The sequence below is a fragment of the Diplotaxodon limnothrissa genome, linkage group LG14 (assembly GCF_057381915.1).
Source record: "Diplotaxodon limnothrissa isolate DT_005_m linkage group LG14, D_limnothrissa_male_GT1.1, whole genome shotgun sequence".
In the NCBI taxonomy this organism is placed as follows: domain Eukaryota; kingdom Metazoa; phylum Chordata; class Actinopteri; order Cichliformes; family Cichlidae; genus Diplotaxodon; species Diplotaxodon limnothrissa.
The window spans coordinates 33,004,555-33,021,792 of NC_140609.1; the positions used below are offsets into that span (position 1 = coordinate 33,004,555).

At 40.3% G+C, this 17,238-nt stretch overlaps 1 protein-coding gene across 3 annotated transcripts in view; it reads left to right on the forward strand.

The window, feature by feature from the left end:
• Positions 1 to 17,238, forward strand: part of nbeab (neurobeachin b) — a 206,989-nt gene that overhangs the window by 64,053 nt on the left and 125,698 nt on the right. For all 3 annotated transcript variants that reach the window (XM_085371743.1, XM_085371742.1, XM_085371744.1), the window contains exons 9-14: positions 5,195 to 5,392; positions 5,519 to 5,652; positions 7,394 to 7,502; positions 9,663 to 9,815; positions 11,637 to 11,805; positions 17,156 to 17,235. In XM_085371743.1, coding sequence (XP_085227869.1) covers positions 5,195 to 5,392; positions 5,519 to 5,652; positions 7,394 to 7,502; positions 9,663 to 9,815; positions 11,637 to 11,805; positions 17,156 to 17,235 — 843 coding nt within the window. The remainder of the gene's footprint in view (positions 1 to 5,194; positions 5,393 to 5,518; positions 5,653 to 7,393; positions 7,503 to 9,662; positions 9,816 to 11,636; positions 11,806 to 17,155; positions 17,236 to 17,238) is intronic.

Below are 17,238 nucleotides of genomic sequence, written 5' to 3' on the forward strand. Positions count from 1 at the left end.
AGTGGAAGCTAAATTGGCTGGTCATTCATATGTATATTAGGTCGTTACCTAGGAATTCTGGAGGGAGGGGAGTGGGGGTGAGTGATTGAGGGGGTGGGGGAGTGGAGTGTTTCAGTTTGCCATCTTAGGGAGAAATCAACACATGTCCTTTGTATGTCCTTTGTTGCTGACATTTATTGATGAAAACAGTACAAAAAACCAACCATTTGTACACATATTTACAAATAATGATTAAAAAGTGAGTGAGTACATTTCAACATTTTCAGCAATCACTCACAATCCTGGCACTGCCACGGTATCTGTCGTCTGCATTTACCACATGTGTACCTGTAGCAGTGAACACATCGCACAGTGGCCTGATTTTTTTTGCATCTGTGTTTGACCTGACACGTGGCCCTTTTTCCAGGGCTCGGTGTGGAGGGTTGTGTCCGAAGCAACTGATCTTTTCTTGCCTTCTTCGCAGCTACATGAGAGCGAGCCAACTCCCTTGCAAGCTCCACCAGGAAGTCCACCCGTCTTTCCTTCGTCCCGGTGCATGCTTGATACAGCACATGTGCATTCAGTGCTGCCATGTCAATCATGTTATAAAACACGGCGACTGGCCAGCGCCGTGTTCCTTTGCGGACAGTGTACTCCCGAACCATCTGGTCCATCACATCCACGCCACACTTTGTTTTGTTGTAAAGGGTGACAGTGTTTGGCTTCCTTTTGGTAGTGTTATCAGTCTGAACCACGCTGTGCATGCTGCTAAGAATATAGACTGTCTTCTTCCGTTTGGCCGCATACGCCGTCAGCGTGGCAGCAGAGGTTGAAAACACCTAAGAAATAAGATAAATTGTTATTTCCATAGCCCTTTTACACACAATGAAACACATAAACATAGAACCACAAAAGACCTGCAACATACCTGAGTGGTGAATTCATTGCGATCTGTCTGTCTAGTGGATTGAGGAATTTCCCTGCGAATCTTGTTGACTGTGCCGAGGATGGTGGTTTTCCGTCAAAGAAGTTTTTGCGCAAGTGAAAGCGATGTGAAGAAATTGTCTGTGGTAACATTTCTGCCCTTGTCTACGAATGGTTCCATCAGCCTCATTACTACATTTTCAGAAAGTCTCTCCCCAGTGGGACGATTGGGGTCCTTGCCAAGATATGGGAAGACATGGTTTTTTGTACTGTTTTCATCAATAAATGTCAGCAACAAAGGACATACAAAGGACGTGTTGATTTCTCCCTAAGATGGCAAACTGAAACACTCCACTCCCCCACCCCCTCAATCACTCACCCCCACTCCCCTCCCTCCAGAATTCCTAGGTAACGACCTAATATACATATGAATGACTCCAGCATTTGACTGACTGCTCTCCGGCTTTTAAAGGTAGAAACGCAAAATGATGACTCCGCGGGGGTCTAAGGTAGAAAACCAAAATGACTGCTCTCCGGGGGTCTAAGTGCTAGGGTTACCGTTTCTAGTGCATGTTATGATTTATGGCTGTAAATCTGACTGTGTTGTGTTAGCTAGATTTCTTCTTCAGGCTCTGAACTTGGATGTACTTCTGTTTATTTCGTTTAAAGTACAAACAAACAACTTTTTTCTTGTAAAGTTCAAACTTTATGATTGACTTGACATTCACAGACTTTGACAGATACAGTTAGAGGTGCTTCTGGACACACTGTGCCTGACAGCAGCTGACATATTTTTTTTCTCTCCATTCATTACTCCCGTTTTAGCAGTTAGTTAATCTTCAAAAGTCAGGTAATGACTCACGAGGTCTGGGAGTTCTTTAAACAGAAAGCCTAAAAAATCCCCTCTCTGCATACTTATTCCTAATATTTTCTTCTTTTTTCTTTTTTCATTTTTCTTTATTCTCCTGGAAATAATGTCATCTGTATTTGACAAGTTAAAACAGTTGTGCCATGATTAACAGTTTTTCACATGATGCACTTTGTTTTTCCTTTGTTTTCTATTATCACTATCATATGTGTTCTACATAAGGTAGATTAGCCCATGAAATTTGTAACAACACTGCACTGCAGTATGAAACACAAGCTATAGGAGAAGATATTGGGGCACAAATCTGGTCCACTGTTGCCCAAAGTATTTGACCTCTAACTGTGCAGTATGCCTTTACAAACATTTGTGAAAGAATGGATCATTCTCTCTCACTGGATTCATATGTGCCACAATTGCAACAAGTCAGTTTGCGGCCAACAGTCTACTGATTTATTAACTGGAAACTTCCAAACCTCCTCTGGCACCAACATTAATATCAACATAAAAACTGTGAGCTTCATGCCCAAACAGCTCCTGTACATGTAAAGTGAACATGGCCAAATACTTTTGACTATGTAAGAAAACCGAATCACAAAAGCTTCAGATAATCCACAGGAATGTGTTGCTTTACAAAATAATCCCAACAGTAATTTTTATAAATAACTAGTGAGGAGCCGATGGGAAACGGACCAAAGCTGGAAGTAAAACAAAACAATGACAAGCAAAGTCAGTAAAACAGAAAACTAACAGCCTACAAAACAAAAACCATGCAGATGATAGATATGTGACTTTTTTTCCCTAGCAAGTAAGAAACAATATACAGAAAGAAAAATGCAAACCCTTGACAGTTGTAATAAAACAGCAAAATGGGGCTTACAGCGCACACAGATATTTAATGGTACTTAATCTTCAAACATTTGGTTAATACTGAAAAACATTTTTTATTTGGAAGTGAAAAATTGCTTTTATTTTAATTTGTAGTTGGATAGTTAGTTCACTGTATTAAAAACACACAAGGGTCGGTAGCAGAAGAAAATGAAAGTCATACGCGGGTATATTGTGTTATTTTTTTACTTGTATCACAGGCAACAGGGAGTGTTGCAGTCCTCTAAGTGTCTTCCTGTGGTGTGCAGAGAGACTGGGTTGCCCCTGGTCAGTGGAGGAACTGCACTCTAATTCTTTTTTTTATGAGTGTCTGGCCTATGGAATGATGCTGTCACGCTACAGGGTTTGATAGCCCAAAACCCATGGGATCATTATTTTCACACTGCGGCAAGGATCGCACAAAAGTGCAAAGCAGTGGAGCTTGTTATTTCTTGCCACTTGGGTTCCATGAGTTGAAACTTTTGAAGGATGTTAGAGACTTCATGATGAGATGCATGATGTCCGCTGTGTGGACCTGATCATAGCAGGCGAAGAGATTATCTCTTATGCTTTTTTATCATCGGACTGTACGTAGATATGTCATTAAACCCTCTCAGTTTCAGTGCTGTGAGGAAACTGATATAACACCTCTATAAATCTCTATAAATAGACATATTTACTAGCATCATGTTGAAAAAGGTTCATAGCACTTTAGGCAGAGACGAAACTGTAACATGTGTAACAAAACGGAATGAAAATGTCAAATAGTATTATTAAATTTCAAAAGATGCAAGGTAGTGTTGTGCAATACTTGTACTTGTTGTTTAATAATAAAGATTATTAAAAACTTCCAAATGTAAGTTTCTACTAAAGGCTGCCACCCACTTACAACTCTGCACTTCAGAGGCAGTCAGAATAGAAACCATACTCATTGTAGAATTTGACAATCTGAGTCAGATCACATTTTTTTATCCATTTATTCCTCACTGAGAAAAAGAATCCCAGATTTAGATGCGTTTTGGACAGGTGCGCAAACCCTGTTTGCCATGTTGCGGAACATACTGTATTTATCTACAGTCCCTCTAGGACCAGATGGTTGTTTCATCACTGTTGCTTCAGTTCTCTCTGTCTCTCTTTATCTCACCACCACAGTCTTGCTGCCCACAAGTCAGAGAGGGAAGGAAAAGCATTTCTTTCACCCATTAATAATTCAGCCCTCCTGATTAGAGAAATTGATTTCTGCGTTCACACTGCACTGACAGATTAATTCAGCTCATCTGTCAACAGCTAATTGATTGAGTAAATTGAGACTAGTCTGTCATCGATCAGCAGTTTGTTATGGTAGCCATATTGAATGTGTTACTAAACCACTGACTCATTTAACCTGTGCTTTATGAGACATGTTGGTAAAGGCATTGTGGTAAATATGATGCAGTTATTCTTACAAGACACACAGTCCCAGTAAAACATTGAATTATCATCATAATCATCAAGTCGCTGGTTTATTTCCCTCAGCTGGGCGTAAATTTATAATCCGTTTTCTTCCTCTTATTACTATAGATGTGAGGTGGCACAGCAATTTGAAGCTAAACTGCCAACCGCCAGCTTTAATTTGAATGTGTTTTCAGCTGTATTGGCAAAACTCGTCCCCAATTTGTCTCTGCTTCATGACTGTATTGGAAAAGAAAATTACAATGTCAGTGCAAAACAAGCAAAAGCAACACCCCCCCCCCCCCCCCCCCCCCCCCCCCCACACACACACACACACACCAAAAAACCTTTATATCCAAAAAGACTGCTCTGACAGTGCCTTGTCTGCAGCCTTCTTTTAGTATGTTTTTGTGAGAGTTCAGCAGTAACTGTGCTCGGCTTGAATTTGCTGATGAACAGAGTGGAGTAAATGCTTCTTGGTTAAATTAATGCAGGTACACAATCATCTCTGGTATCAAAGCAGCTTTGATCTTTGTCATCAGACCCTAATCATTGTACTCTGCAGTCGAACTTGAAGATTGTCATCAGGCAATGTTGCACTCAGAACAAAAGGCTTACGTGCACATTCAAAGTAAGACAAAATATGCAGCAAATATCTCCATATCTCCAAGAGACATAGCGATGAAAATAATTCATTTTACAAATATAAGTTTAAACATGAGTTTTACGTCTCATATTTTGGAAATTTATTTACAGCCATTTTGAATACAGCTTTTCTTTTGACATGTAAACATAATACTGCTGTCACAGCTCACTTTATTCTCTTAGTTACTAAAAAGCTAATGGTTTTGCCTTTTGTTGTTGATTGCACCCATACAGAATGATAGAGATGAACAGGATGCTTTAATCAATGGAGAAAATTCATTTTGAAAATGGCGATATGCTGTAATGCACTCAGTGTCAGCCATTTTTCATTCTCAAATGAAGTTATAATTAAAAGATAACACCCAAGAGGCAATGATGGGGTGTATGTTCACTAAGAAAAATACATAGCCCATCACTCTCACACTTTTATTTATGTCATTCCTTTATTTGATTTCTCTCTCTCTCTCTGTTTTTTTCTAACAGAGTACATTTAAGTTCAAGTCCGAGAGTGATATTCACTTAGCAGAGCATCACAAGCAGGTATTATATGACGGCAAATTAGCCAACTCCATCGCCTTCACCTATAATGCGAAGGCCACTGATGCCCAGCTTTGCCTGGAGTCTTCGCCTAGAGAAAACGCCTCCATCTTTGTGCACTCACCGCACGCCCTTATGCTTCAGGTCAGTTGCATTACTCTTAACTTTGTGCTCAATACTTTAGGTACTGACTCGTTCATTTTTATTACATAGGGTTTAAAATTCAGTCCGTACGAAGGCGTATTTATGGGTTTTGCCTTACCCTTCCAGGATGTGAAAGCCACAGTGACTCACTCCATCCATAGTGCCATACACTCTATTGGTGGGATCCAGGTTCTCTTTCCCCTCTTTGCCCAGCTGGACTTTCATCAGCTGAATGACAGCCAGGTGGAAACAACTGTCTGGTAAGAAGAAGCAATTTTGAGACTGTACAACTTCTTTTAGAAATGAAAGTAGAAGTTATATACATGAAACTGTAGATGAGGGGGGAAAGTTGTGAATTTAATTCCTTTTTGATATTTTTTTTATTGTGATTTATGGCTGTGTTTGTGACTGATGAAGGGTTGGCAACTAAAGTAATATTAATCACTTCTTAAAATGACTTAAGGGTTGCTTTTTTCCCCCATGAATACATCTTCATGTAAATTATCAAGTTCAGCTGCAACATTCCAGCATCTGACTTATCCTAATTGGGAAGTCACTGAGGTGTTCCAAATAATTATCACCCTTTTTTGTGGTGTTAAGCTTATTGGCAGTTAACCTCATAACTCACTGGGAGTAAAATCAACAGAAGCAATGGGCTATTTTGTTAAACTTGATGCTTAATATGGTTGAAAACTACGAATGTGGGTTTGCTTATGATTTTATAGTAGATGACAACTTATGATGGATTCACTTCAGAAACACCCAGGGTCTGCAGCATGGATTTGTTGGATAAATAATGCAGTGATGAGATTTTCTGTATCATATAGCAGTCTTGGTCAAGCTGTAGTCCCCTTTCATTATTATCTCTGCTCACTGCTTCAGACTCCTCTCACCCCATCGTTCTGAGCTGGTCTGCCCAAAGCTTCCCAACTGTGCCCAGGATGGAGCCGGAGCTCTGCTCTAATCCTGTGTTAGTTCAATGACATGGATGGACGCAGGAGTGGCCGCATAGCAGCACAAATCCCTGATACCCAAAGCTCTGTCCCTCTGTAGATTCCTCTCCTCTCAGCTCTCTGTCCCTCCTCCTCTCTTTCTAGCATGTTAGAGTCTTTGGCTCACTGTGTGCAACTCTCCCAAGCACTTTGCTTTGTCCTTGCCGTGGCTTTTAGACTGAGTCCTTCTAAAAGCCTGTTGGGCTGAGAAGTTCAAAGCGTCTGCAACAATTAACTCCATATAATGCTCCCTGATCTGCCTTGGCTGCTCTTGACAGCATCATCAAATAGTGATTTAAAAAAAATCCCCTTTAATAATAGCGTGAGCCTGTGTCACCTTGATTTCCAAGCAGTGCTGGTGTCGCATCAGCTACGACTCCTCGACCAAATTGGAAAGAATCTCTGCTTGCAGCAAAGGATCATGGGATAAACCAGACCCACACAGAGTCGTGTCATTTAATTCTGTTCTCTGTTTAAGTAAATAGACCAAAGGGGAAAAAAAACGACTTGAAGTTAACATTAAGTAAAGGAGTTTGTATGCATGTAGTGTATGTTCTCTATACATGAGCAAGCCTGAAGAGGAGTGATTGTGTCCTTGTGATTGTTGTGCTGGGGTGAAAACCACTAGAGGATGTGAGGAAAAGCCGATTAAGAAGTGTCACCAAGCACCACTGTTCCTCAGCCAAAGGCTTCTGCTGAGAAAAAAACCCTGCAACAAAGAAAAAAAATGCCTTCACTGCACTGCCCTGCCTCCTCCTTCTTCCCCCACCTCGTACAAAAATATGATACCTACAAACTCTGTTACAGTTCACCATAAAGAAATTCCCCTGTCCCTGGAGAACCCAGCAAACCAGCCTTTTCTCCTGCACTGAAGTGGGATGAAAGCAGTGAGCTAGAGTTCCCAGCTGACTTCTGACATCCTCTGAAAATGACAAATTACATCTTAAGAGTCTGTGAGTCGATGAGCATTTTATTCCTGTATGAGAGATTGTGACTTTTACTTTTACAGCGCCACTCTCATGGCTTTTCTGCTTGAGCTGCTCAAGAGCTCCGTGGCCATGCAGGAACAGATGTTGGGAGGAAAGGGATTTTTGGTCATTGGATACCTACTAGAGAAGGTATGCAAGAGCTTACACAAAATATTGCCACTGTTTTCTAATTTAACCTGTGTTACCACACCTGTAAAAATACGCAGTACTATCAAAGTCTTCTGGAATCAGTCCATAAAAAATAAAATAGAAAAATTCAGACAGTTTTGCCTTCAGGTTCATCTCCTTGTGCGAGCTGGGACTGCTTTCATCAAAGCTAGATTTAGATTAGATGCTTCCTTGATCTCACACATTTCCACAAGACACAGATTTCACAAATCAGTTCTTGTCGTATTTGCTAAATGTCCTTCATCAAATTTCTCAATATGGTACAGTACAATTTATTGTTCAGTCTCATCCCGGGAACACATTCACAGTTCACAAATCTTGTGAATGTAGTAAAAAAAACCCAAAAACCTGCCAGCTATGCTACAAGCTGTCGAGACATGCACACGAAGATGGCCCTGAAAGGGAAATGATTCGGCTTCAGGCAGTTTTAATTGGTTGTTTGTTTTTCTTTTGTTTGTTTTCTTGTATGAATAATACAGGAACATTTTGACCCAACTTCACTATAGAACCTGTACGCTTATATAAACTGATTAAACAACAGCATTTACCCCATAGCCATCACACTACTGAACACAGAGCATTCGCTCCCCTGCTAACAGACCACAAGACTCAGTATCACTGCAAACACTCACTCATGCTGCTTTACATTTGCACAGTACAGCTCCTCATCAAATTCTCACTCTCTAAATGTGCGTATTTTACCTTTTTATGTATTCAGTATATGCATCTTATTAAATTTGTTATAGTTTTGCTATTTTTATATTAGATATTTTTTTTACCAGGCATCTGCTGGCTTGTTCTAAACAATATGTTGTTCTTTCATAATGTCTGTCTGTATGTTTATTGTTATGATGTGCTCATAGGCCACAACAAAAAAGTCAGGGTTTATTATAATAATCATGATGCGTGTAAGATGCTGTCTGACTGTCTGTCTGTGAGAAATTACAAATAAAATAACAGCTGTATAGACGTTTATTATAGTTGAAAAAAGCACATGTTCACCACTTCATTTTCTAGTTCAATAAAAGGATAACTGGGAAATTATTTGGCTTTTTTTCCCAACAAAATCTTTTCAAAGTCCTATCCCAGCGATCTACCATTGTCCTCAGTGCCAATGTGCACCGCGTCTCCCCACACTCTCACAGCCCCGTTACTACTCTAATCTGTCGTTGCCTGTAGCAGAGTCCTAAATGTGTCTTTGAACTAAACAGAGCTAGAGGAAGAACACCCCCCTCCTCCACCCTCCCTTTCTTTTCACATCAATTTTTATTTACCCATTTTGTGATTCAGATCTAGCAGCCGGTGTCTCTAGAGTGCTCGCTCTTTTGGAGCGCTGAGAAATGATGCCACTTTGTCACTCAGTGACTTGCCTTCCTGCTGGCTTCAGCTGCTGTTAACTAACAGCCAGGCAGAGTCGGCACCTGAGAGCTGAAGGTTTTTTTTTTTCCCTTGCTTCCTTCCCGCCGCCAGGTTTCACACTTTCACATATCGCACCATCTGTTCATTATCTGTTTATGCCACACCTTCCCTTCTTCCCGGGCCTTCATTTTATCCCCTCTCTTGCCCTCAGCAAGTGTCCACCTGGACAGTGAACAGGTGCCAGACATGATCGCTAAAAGAACTCGTCAAAGTTGACTTTTCTGCAAAGTCAAAACAACTTGCACTCATTTTGTTTGAATATTTTAATATAATATACAGTAAAAAATTATTTATAATTGGACTTCAGTAACTTGACAAAATGACTGAGTAGATCAATTTTTCACCCATGCCAACATACACAACATACACATAGATGAATATATATATATATTTATATGTGTAGATGTAGATTTTCAAAATGCACATTATCATATCACACTATATTATCTGCTGCTGACCACTTTTGTAGTTTAATGCTTCTGCCTATCTTTCAGGTGTCGGTGACACAGTTACAGATATTTTTATTCGGTTTGTGACAAAAGGCTTTAGCTTCCCCTGGATATTGCAGACACATTTCACAAACAGTTACCTTAAGGGTTTGCTTGATGCAGCAAGTATCAGGGAACATAAAAACTTGCTTACAGCAGAATCGTCTTGGTGACACAATTGTTATTTAACATGACTCTGTGCTTCTCTCTACAGTCATCACGTGTACACATCACCAGGGCTGTATTAGAACAGTTCCTCTCCTTTGCAAAGTATCTGGATGGTCTAACACATGGAGCACCACTCCTGAAGCAGCTATGTGACCACATCCTTTTCAATCCTGCCATCTGGATCTACACCCCTGCCAAGGTGAGTTCCTGCAGGTAACTCTCACTGGCATATCCAGAGTTACAATAACAGGCTTTAGTAATGCCCCACATCATGATTTCTTCTGTAGCGTGGGGTGGTAATAAAAAAATAAAAATCCTTACACATTCATTCTATTTTAATGGAAACAGGCTGTCAAGTATGCATCATACTGGTGTCAGTTTTGATGAGATTCTATGGGCTCAAAATGTGGTCATAAATATTTTGTACTTGTAAAAAAGATTTGTATGTGTAAAAAAGATTTGTATGTGTAAAAAGAATTTGTGTGTGCATAAAAAAGATTTGTATGTGTAAAAAAGATTTGTGTGTGCGTAAAAAAGATTTGTGTGTGGACTTAGGAAAAAAAACCCTGCAGGTTACAAGTACGGATTTTGACCCTATTTTTCTTCCTTTCATGGTCAATGTCATGTCAATCACAAATGTAACAATCCAATCAGAGAACAGATGGGTTTGGCTGTCGAGGGGCGCTTTTTTTGAACTGCAGGTCTTTGAAGGGAATAAATGCCCTTTTACATGCCAACCCAGCGTTTTCCTTCATCACCACGAAGGAAAACAGTCTGTGGTCGTCCGAGTTTGGTGATTTTTGTGTCACAGGTCTACGTGTTTAATACAGGGACTTCCACAGCCTTTTCAACAGCGCTGCGGACCGCGGGGTGGGGGCGGGCAGTGTTTTGGAAATGACAGTCTTCATTACAAAGCTTTCTTCGTTATGAATTAGCATACATGTTTTTATTGAACATTTGAAGAACCAGCAAAAAAAAAAAACTCTTGTAGAGGACATAAAGTCAGAGATAGAAAAGACAAGGAGCAGGTGCATCTAGTACAGGTAGAGCTGCTGCAAAAACCCACAGAGCCCAGCAGCCAGCGTAACAAATTTAAAAAATGACCCATAAAAAATAGGATGAGGTATATCAAAGAAGCTAAATGTGTGTGTGTGGCAAATACATTTGCCTCAGGAATGCTGCTTGTGGTGCCAAGGCATGAATAAATAAAAAGAGGAAATAAATACAAAAGTGTCTGGAGGCTCGACTGCCACACTCCTCCAAAATAGGGCATAGAGAAAAGAGTAGAGAAATGAAAGAAACAGCTAGGTAATGAAGTGGGGTAGAACACTTTAGCTACACACAGCTACTCTGGCTCCTTCCCTGAGGACATCCCACAAGGTCCACATTTCCTCTCTTCATATTCTCGAGCTGCACAGGCTGCAGAGAGCCAGCTGTGCCAGTGAGCACCCTGACATGCACTGTGCATTAATTACACGGGACCTATGATGTCCTTCCATGGTCATATAAGATTTTGTGAGCAATTTTAATACTCTGTTCCCATGGATATTGCTTTAACAGTATTGCAGTGTTCATTTGTCTCAGAGGCCCTCAAACGATATCACATCACACGCACATCATAGCCACTCTGCCACCTTTCATCATGACTCATATTTGGCTCATTACTATCTTGCAATTTATGACATATGGGGGAAAAGCCATCAGTATTTAGTGCTAAAAGGGCTGTAGTAGGATTAAGGATTCTTCTCAGGTCTACTGCTAATTACAGAGGACACGCTAATCATCACTGAACAGAGTGGAGCTGCGACAAATATGAAATTGAGTAATACAGGGTCAGTGGCCATCTAGAGCATACACCTGCAAGGATAATGAGCTCGGTTAGTGTGAAATATCACAGCAAAACTTCTTTCTAAAAGTGGTTTGTGGTTCATTGGGCTGATGTCAATATTTACTTACATTTTTTACTTAACTGTGCATTTAGTAACATGAGTACATCTATGTGTCTATGTTTGTGTTCCAGGTACAGCTCTCTCTGTGTACCTACCTTTCTGCTGAGTTTATTGGCACAGCGACCATCTACAACACTATTCGTCGGGTGGGGACTGTGCTTCAGCTCATGCATACGCTGAAGTACTACTACTGGGCTGTCAACCCTTCAGAAAGCAGCGGCATCACACCAAGGGGTCTTGGTGAGCCTATGAAGCATCCTAGATCATTTTGAGCAAGTTCTTTTTTTCTCTCTTTGATGTGGATTTAGGATTTGATTTGATGGGGGTTGCTGTTTATGTAAACTCTTTCTCATCCATCCGAGGGCTCATCCACAAGAAGCTCGGTGTTTTCGTAAGCAACTCATTGGTACCGAACCAATCACAGTCATTGTGTTCAGTCAAAAGCCTGCTATCAAAGCGTCTTCCTGAAATGGCAGCAGCTCCCCCTCATTTGAAATGACTCATCTCCACATGGAAGCGCTTGCTTGTCAGCTGTTAGGACCGTGGCCATCACAGGAGATGACAGTGAAGCAGACACACCATATCAATATTGTCATCCCACTCGGGTGCTTAGTGTGGGTGTTAGGTCTCTGAAACCTGGGCCAATAGCATGACTGGCATCCTCAGTCTGTGAAACAACAGCATGTCACCAAGCAGGCTGTGCTGGGAGTGAAAGTGCCCTTGAACTGTCATTTCCTTTTTGCTATCCATTATTCTTTACTGAAACTATCTGTGTCACAGTGTAAGATTTGTTTTATGTTGGATCTTAGAGCTCACTTTATACTGCACCAATGCCCAATGAAATTTACTTGCTGAAGGTTGAAGCTTGTATTCTGACAATGACAATGTCATACTTGTTGTACAATCAGAGGCTGTTTTCTTCCAAAAATCATGCTTCTCTACCCCCAGCGTTTCCTGCGGCACTGATCATTTCTTACTAATTCTGTCGGGCTGTTGCAGAGCTGGCTGAATATTGCAGTGTTTTGTCTGTATATACCACATCAAGACACTTTGCCTGCGTCCATGATACTTTACCAATGGGTGTGATCCTAACTGATATAATTCTAATAGTGGTAGTGACATACAGGCTGAGTTACGCTCATGATTTCTGACTTTATTTAGTTCCAAATCACATCAGCTCACACCAGGTAGTGTCCCTTATTCCTTCCTTTGTAGATCAAAGGATGTTAACAGGATTCAAGTAATGAAAGTTCATCCTAGAGATGTGGGCCAGATTAAAGAAACCCTGAATCCTTGACCTTTACACTGAGGAGTTATTGAGGCATTTCTGATGCCATGATTTGGGTACTATTTTTGTTTTTAATAAAAAAAGAAAACAAAATTCTAATTATTAAACAGAGTTATCTGTTTTAGTCATGAAACATTTCTATCCTGATGGGAGCAGTTTATAACAGATCATGGGCCACAAGGGAGCATTTAATGAGTATGAAATTGTATAAATCACATGACTTTTGCAAGTGTTGAAGCCAAAATCCTATTAGGACATTTTTCCCTTTTAATTCTCATGTCTTGTCTTGAGTTCATGTTCTAGGATCACATGACTTTTGCAAGTGTTGAAGCCAAAATCCTATTAGGACATTTTTCCCTTTTAATTCTCATGTCTTGTCTTGAGTTCATGTTCTAGGACAATGAATTCTTTTCACCCTACTCCGACAAGATTTTATCATAACCTGTGTGTTGAACACTCCGTTCACCAATTTGTAATAACTTACTGTGATGCTAAAATAGCTTGTTTAGGACTTGTTTCTGTCCTAAACGTAGGAACTGTAGTTTTTTTTTTTTTGCACAAGATTGTTTCAAGAGCGAGTTTCCTGTTTAGAACTACTCTGACTTACGATTATATCTGACTGTAATTTGATTTCCTGTACCAAATGAGAGAATGACGATGAGATAAACAGGTAGGAGCCATCCAAGGATTTCAACTCGTGTGGTAAACAGTCAGCAGAGGTTAAGAATAAAAAAGCTCCAGATTTACCAGTCTATCCCAGACTTTGACTTACAATCATGGGCATTGCCTTGTGACTCAGATAATTGAATGCCTAGATGAGGCTCCTTCACAAGGTGTCTGTGTTTAAAGGGGACAGAGCTGAAGTACACAGGGAAACTAGAAAGTCTGTGAAATTCTGTTTCGGCGTTCCATCATGCATCAGCACAAAATTAAGACTGATCCAAAAAGTACACTGGAGAAATATAAACAAAAAAATGCATTTTAAGTGGCACATGCAGCAGTCGCCGCTCAACAAAACTGTGAATAAAAAGAGGTGTGACAAACACATCCACATCTGCACTTACATTTTGTAGTCCATACTTGTCAAGCACATTCCTCTGCTGAGTTGGTTGTTTTTTTCGCTAAGCTGTCCCTGAATACAGACTTTACAAAGTGCAATTATGGTGCTGATTGTCGTTGTGTGCCTGGTAGACTGTAATGGGCTGAAATAATGGTTGAGATTCAATGGAAGACCTCTCAGATGGATCACCTTTTTGCTGTACGTAATTTTCCGAGTGAGTCTGGTTTCATTGATCTGTGCATCTTTTGGCAATTCAGTTTTTCTCTGTCCTCCTAAACTGAAAAATGACCAAACAAAGATGCATACAAAAAGGGAGAGAGCCAAGCGGATAATGAAGTGTTCAATTATAGGACACAGAGAGGGCGTTTAAAACTGATTTCCTCCAGCTACTCGTTCTTTTTCTGGGAGTGCCTCCCCCTTTTTTTCCCCCTCAGGTCTTAATAGAGAGCGCTATCAAATTAAAGCCATGTATCATTCGGTTATGCGCAGAATCAGTGCAGACACTCATAGACAGTTGCTCATTGCTCAGCTTCTGTCAGTCTGTGACATGTACCCACAAGCCAGCACACAATTTGTCTCAATCTATATCATTCTCCTTTTGTCTTTGTCTCTGCCTTGACTGTTTTACTAAATAATGAGTAATGAGATGGGCAGCAAAGTTTCTTGGCCATTTACCACATTCACTTTAATGTTATCCCCATTATAAGAGAAATCACCAGTTACAGACATGCAGGGATGCTTCAGAGGAATAATACGATCAAGAGTTTTAGATGAATAGTTTGTGCGTGTGCGTGTCGTCCTTAAGGGTAAACCACCATGTATCTTTGGAGAAGGCTTTCACTTCTTTCATTGGTGTGCTGTCACATTTACAAATTTATACCATGAAAACTCAACAGAGCACATGAAGGGGAAAAAAAGGTTTTAATATCTACAAACATTTGTCTGTAGCCTGTCTGCGTTCTGTTTACAAGTCACGTTTGAACAATCTTTGGTGGAGGAAATATGTGGCGAGAAGAAGAGGGATGGCATTACATTTACCATCATGCTGTTTTCATGCACGGAGTGGATCTGACTAGGTAACTGAGGGGCACTATGCACACTCGTAGGATAGCAATCTGGAAATACGACTTATTACAATGTTTGGTTTGGTATGTTATAAAAATCTAGTTCTAAGTTGTCCCAGTGCAGCTGCAACTTTAAGGCATTTTTCAGACAGTATTTACAAAAGAATCACATTTATGCAGTAAAACATCAATATAGAGCCACAAGTTGCTTTACCCTTTAGTAAGGGCAGGACTGAATTGCGGTCTGTCCCTATGAAATGTTTTCTTATTGCAGTTTAAAGTGATTATACTCTACACGCCATAACAAAAAAGGTTAAACCTGGGTAAAAGATGCAAAAGCAACTCATGGCTAAATCTAAAGGAAAAAGTGAGTGCTACTGCAGATTATTACATCATGTCAGAATTTGTTTGTTTGGAAACATTCACTCAACAAATTAATTTACTCACTATTCTATTGAAACCCTTGTAACAATAGACGTCACACATGTTTTTGTGCATGCCATAACTTTGTTATTATCATCAGTCATAACCTGAAATTAGGCTCCTGCATTAATCACATGGACATAAATCGCTTTTCAATAAAGGCTTTCTCCTTGTGCCCTTGAGACGCAGGAAGTAAAGCAATCTGTAAATGAGAAACAAGGGCCGTTCAGAGCTGCTGAGCATAATTGGTTGCGAATAACTGAGATGCGGCAGCTGTAGTAATAATGTTCTTATCGTCCCTTCTATGTCAGACTCTGTCCCTGCCCTGGGTTTTTTGTCTCTCCCTCTATTAATCAGTGTCAGGATGCAGCAGCACTTACCATCATCCTGCAACCTCAGGGAGCCTCATCATTGATTACATTGACCGGTTGTTGAAGCAGGATGGTCAGTTGTCTACTGCGGTTGTATCTGTCATCGTGGCATGGTCACCATTTCAAATGAACATGTGTTCTGCCAAGGTGGAGGTTAGAGTTTATCAGGGCTGAGAGGAGAAGAAAGACAATGAAAAAAGTATCAAATTTTCCATTAAACACTTGGTTTTTTCGGTTTAACGCTGTTACTGTCATTTCTTACCTGTGTAAATGCAACAGATTTTGTCAGTGTACCTTATTGGCTACATAAGATGTATAAGAAATGAACTGTAGATATAAATATGTGTGTGCATGCACCAGATTTCCTGCCTTTGTGCTACAGTGAGAGTTCTGCTAATCCTAAGGGGATTGGCTTGTATTGTCATAGACGGTAATGTATGCCACATCCTGTATATTCTGATGTGTCAGTCTGAATAGCTCTGTATTGTTGTGATCTGCCTGTTGCTGGAGCCCATTAGAGTGTTTGCTCATGAAAACATGTTTTGGTTAATACTGAAGAGCTTATGATAATGAGCAGTGGCTGATTGTGTCAACATTAATTCTTGTGCCAGCCAAATCACTGCAACGGGAGCAGCTCTTTGATATGACGGTTAATCAGCGTTTTTTGTCATTCCTGGCGTTCTATTTTATTTACACCTGGTGACAGCGCTTAGCTCATCACATGTTGACTAAGTTAGAATGTGAGGCTAACTTCAGAGTGCCAAAGTGACCTTAAGTTGGCAAAGGCATTTTGCGTAGATTTAATGAGATGTTGGCAGGTGTGATGGGCAGGTGTGACAGAGGTGACCTTGGGCTGGCTGCCTGGGTACTGTGTTGTGGCCAAGGCTACGTGGGATACACAGAGTTTGGATGCTGTGTGGATGATGAATACGTTTAAGATGAATACTCCAAATGAGCCCTTCCCAGGCTTAAAGCATAAAGCCAGAGTACGTGTTCTGCTCTGATGACAAAGTGGGAGATTGGCTGTATGCCCAACACTAGGTTGTTGGTGAAACTTTTCATCCACACACTGAAGGTGAATCCAGTGAATCAATAAAGGACATCATAGACCAAAAACTGTAACAACAAAACATACCCAAAATAAATCTAAAAATAGTCACTTGCGCTTTAAAAGGCTCCCAAGCTTTTTCTCAAAAGCCCAGAGGAGCAGAAAATATGACTTTAACGAGAGAAATATTTTAAGGTTATTAAAAAACATCAAAAAGGAACGGATAAGGCACCAATAAAATATTAAAAATTGAGACAAGATTGGAAAATAAATGACAGGAATATGTTTTATTTGGTTCCTGTACCTCCTTTCTCATTTTTATCTCTCCTTTCACAGATGGTTCAAGGCCAACCCAGAAAGAAATAATTTCTCTGCGGGCATTCATGCTTCTCTTCCTCAAGCAACTCATCCTGAAGGTA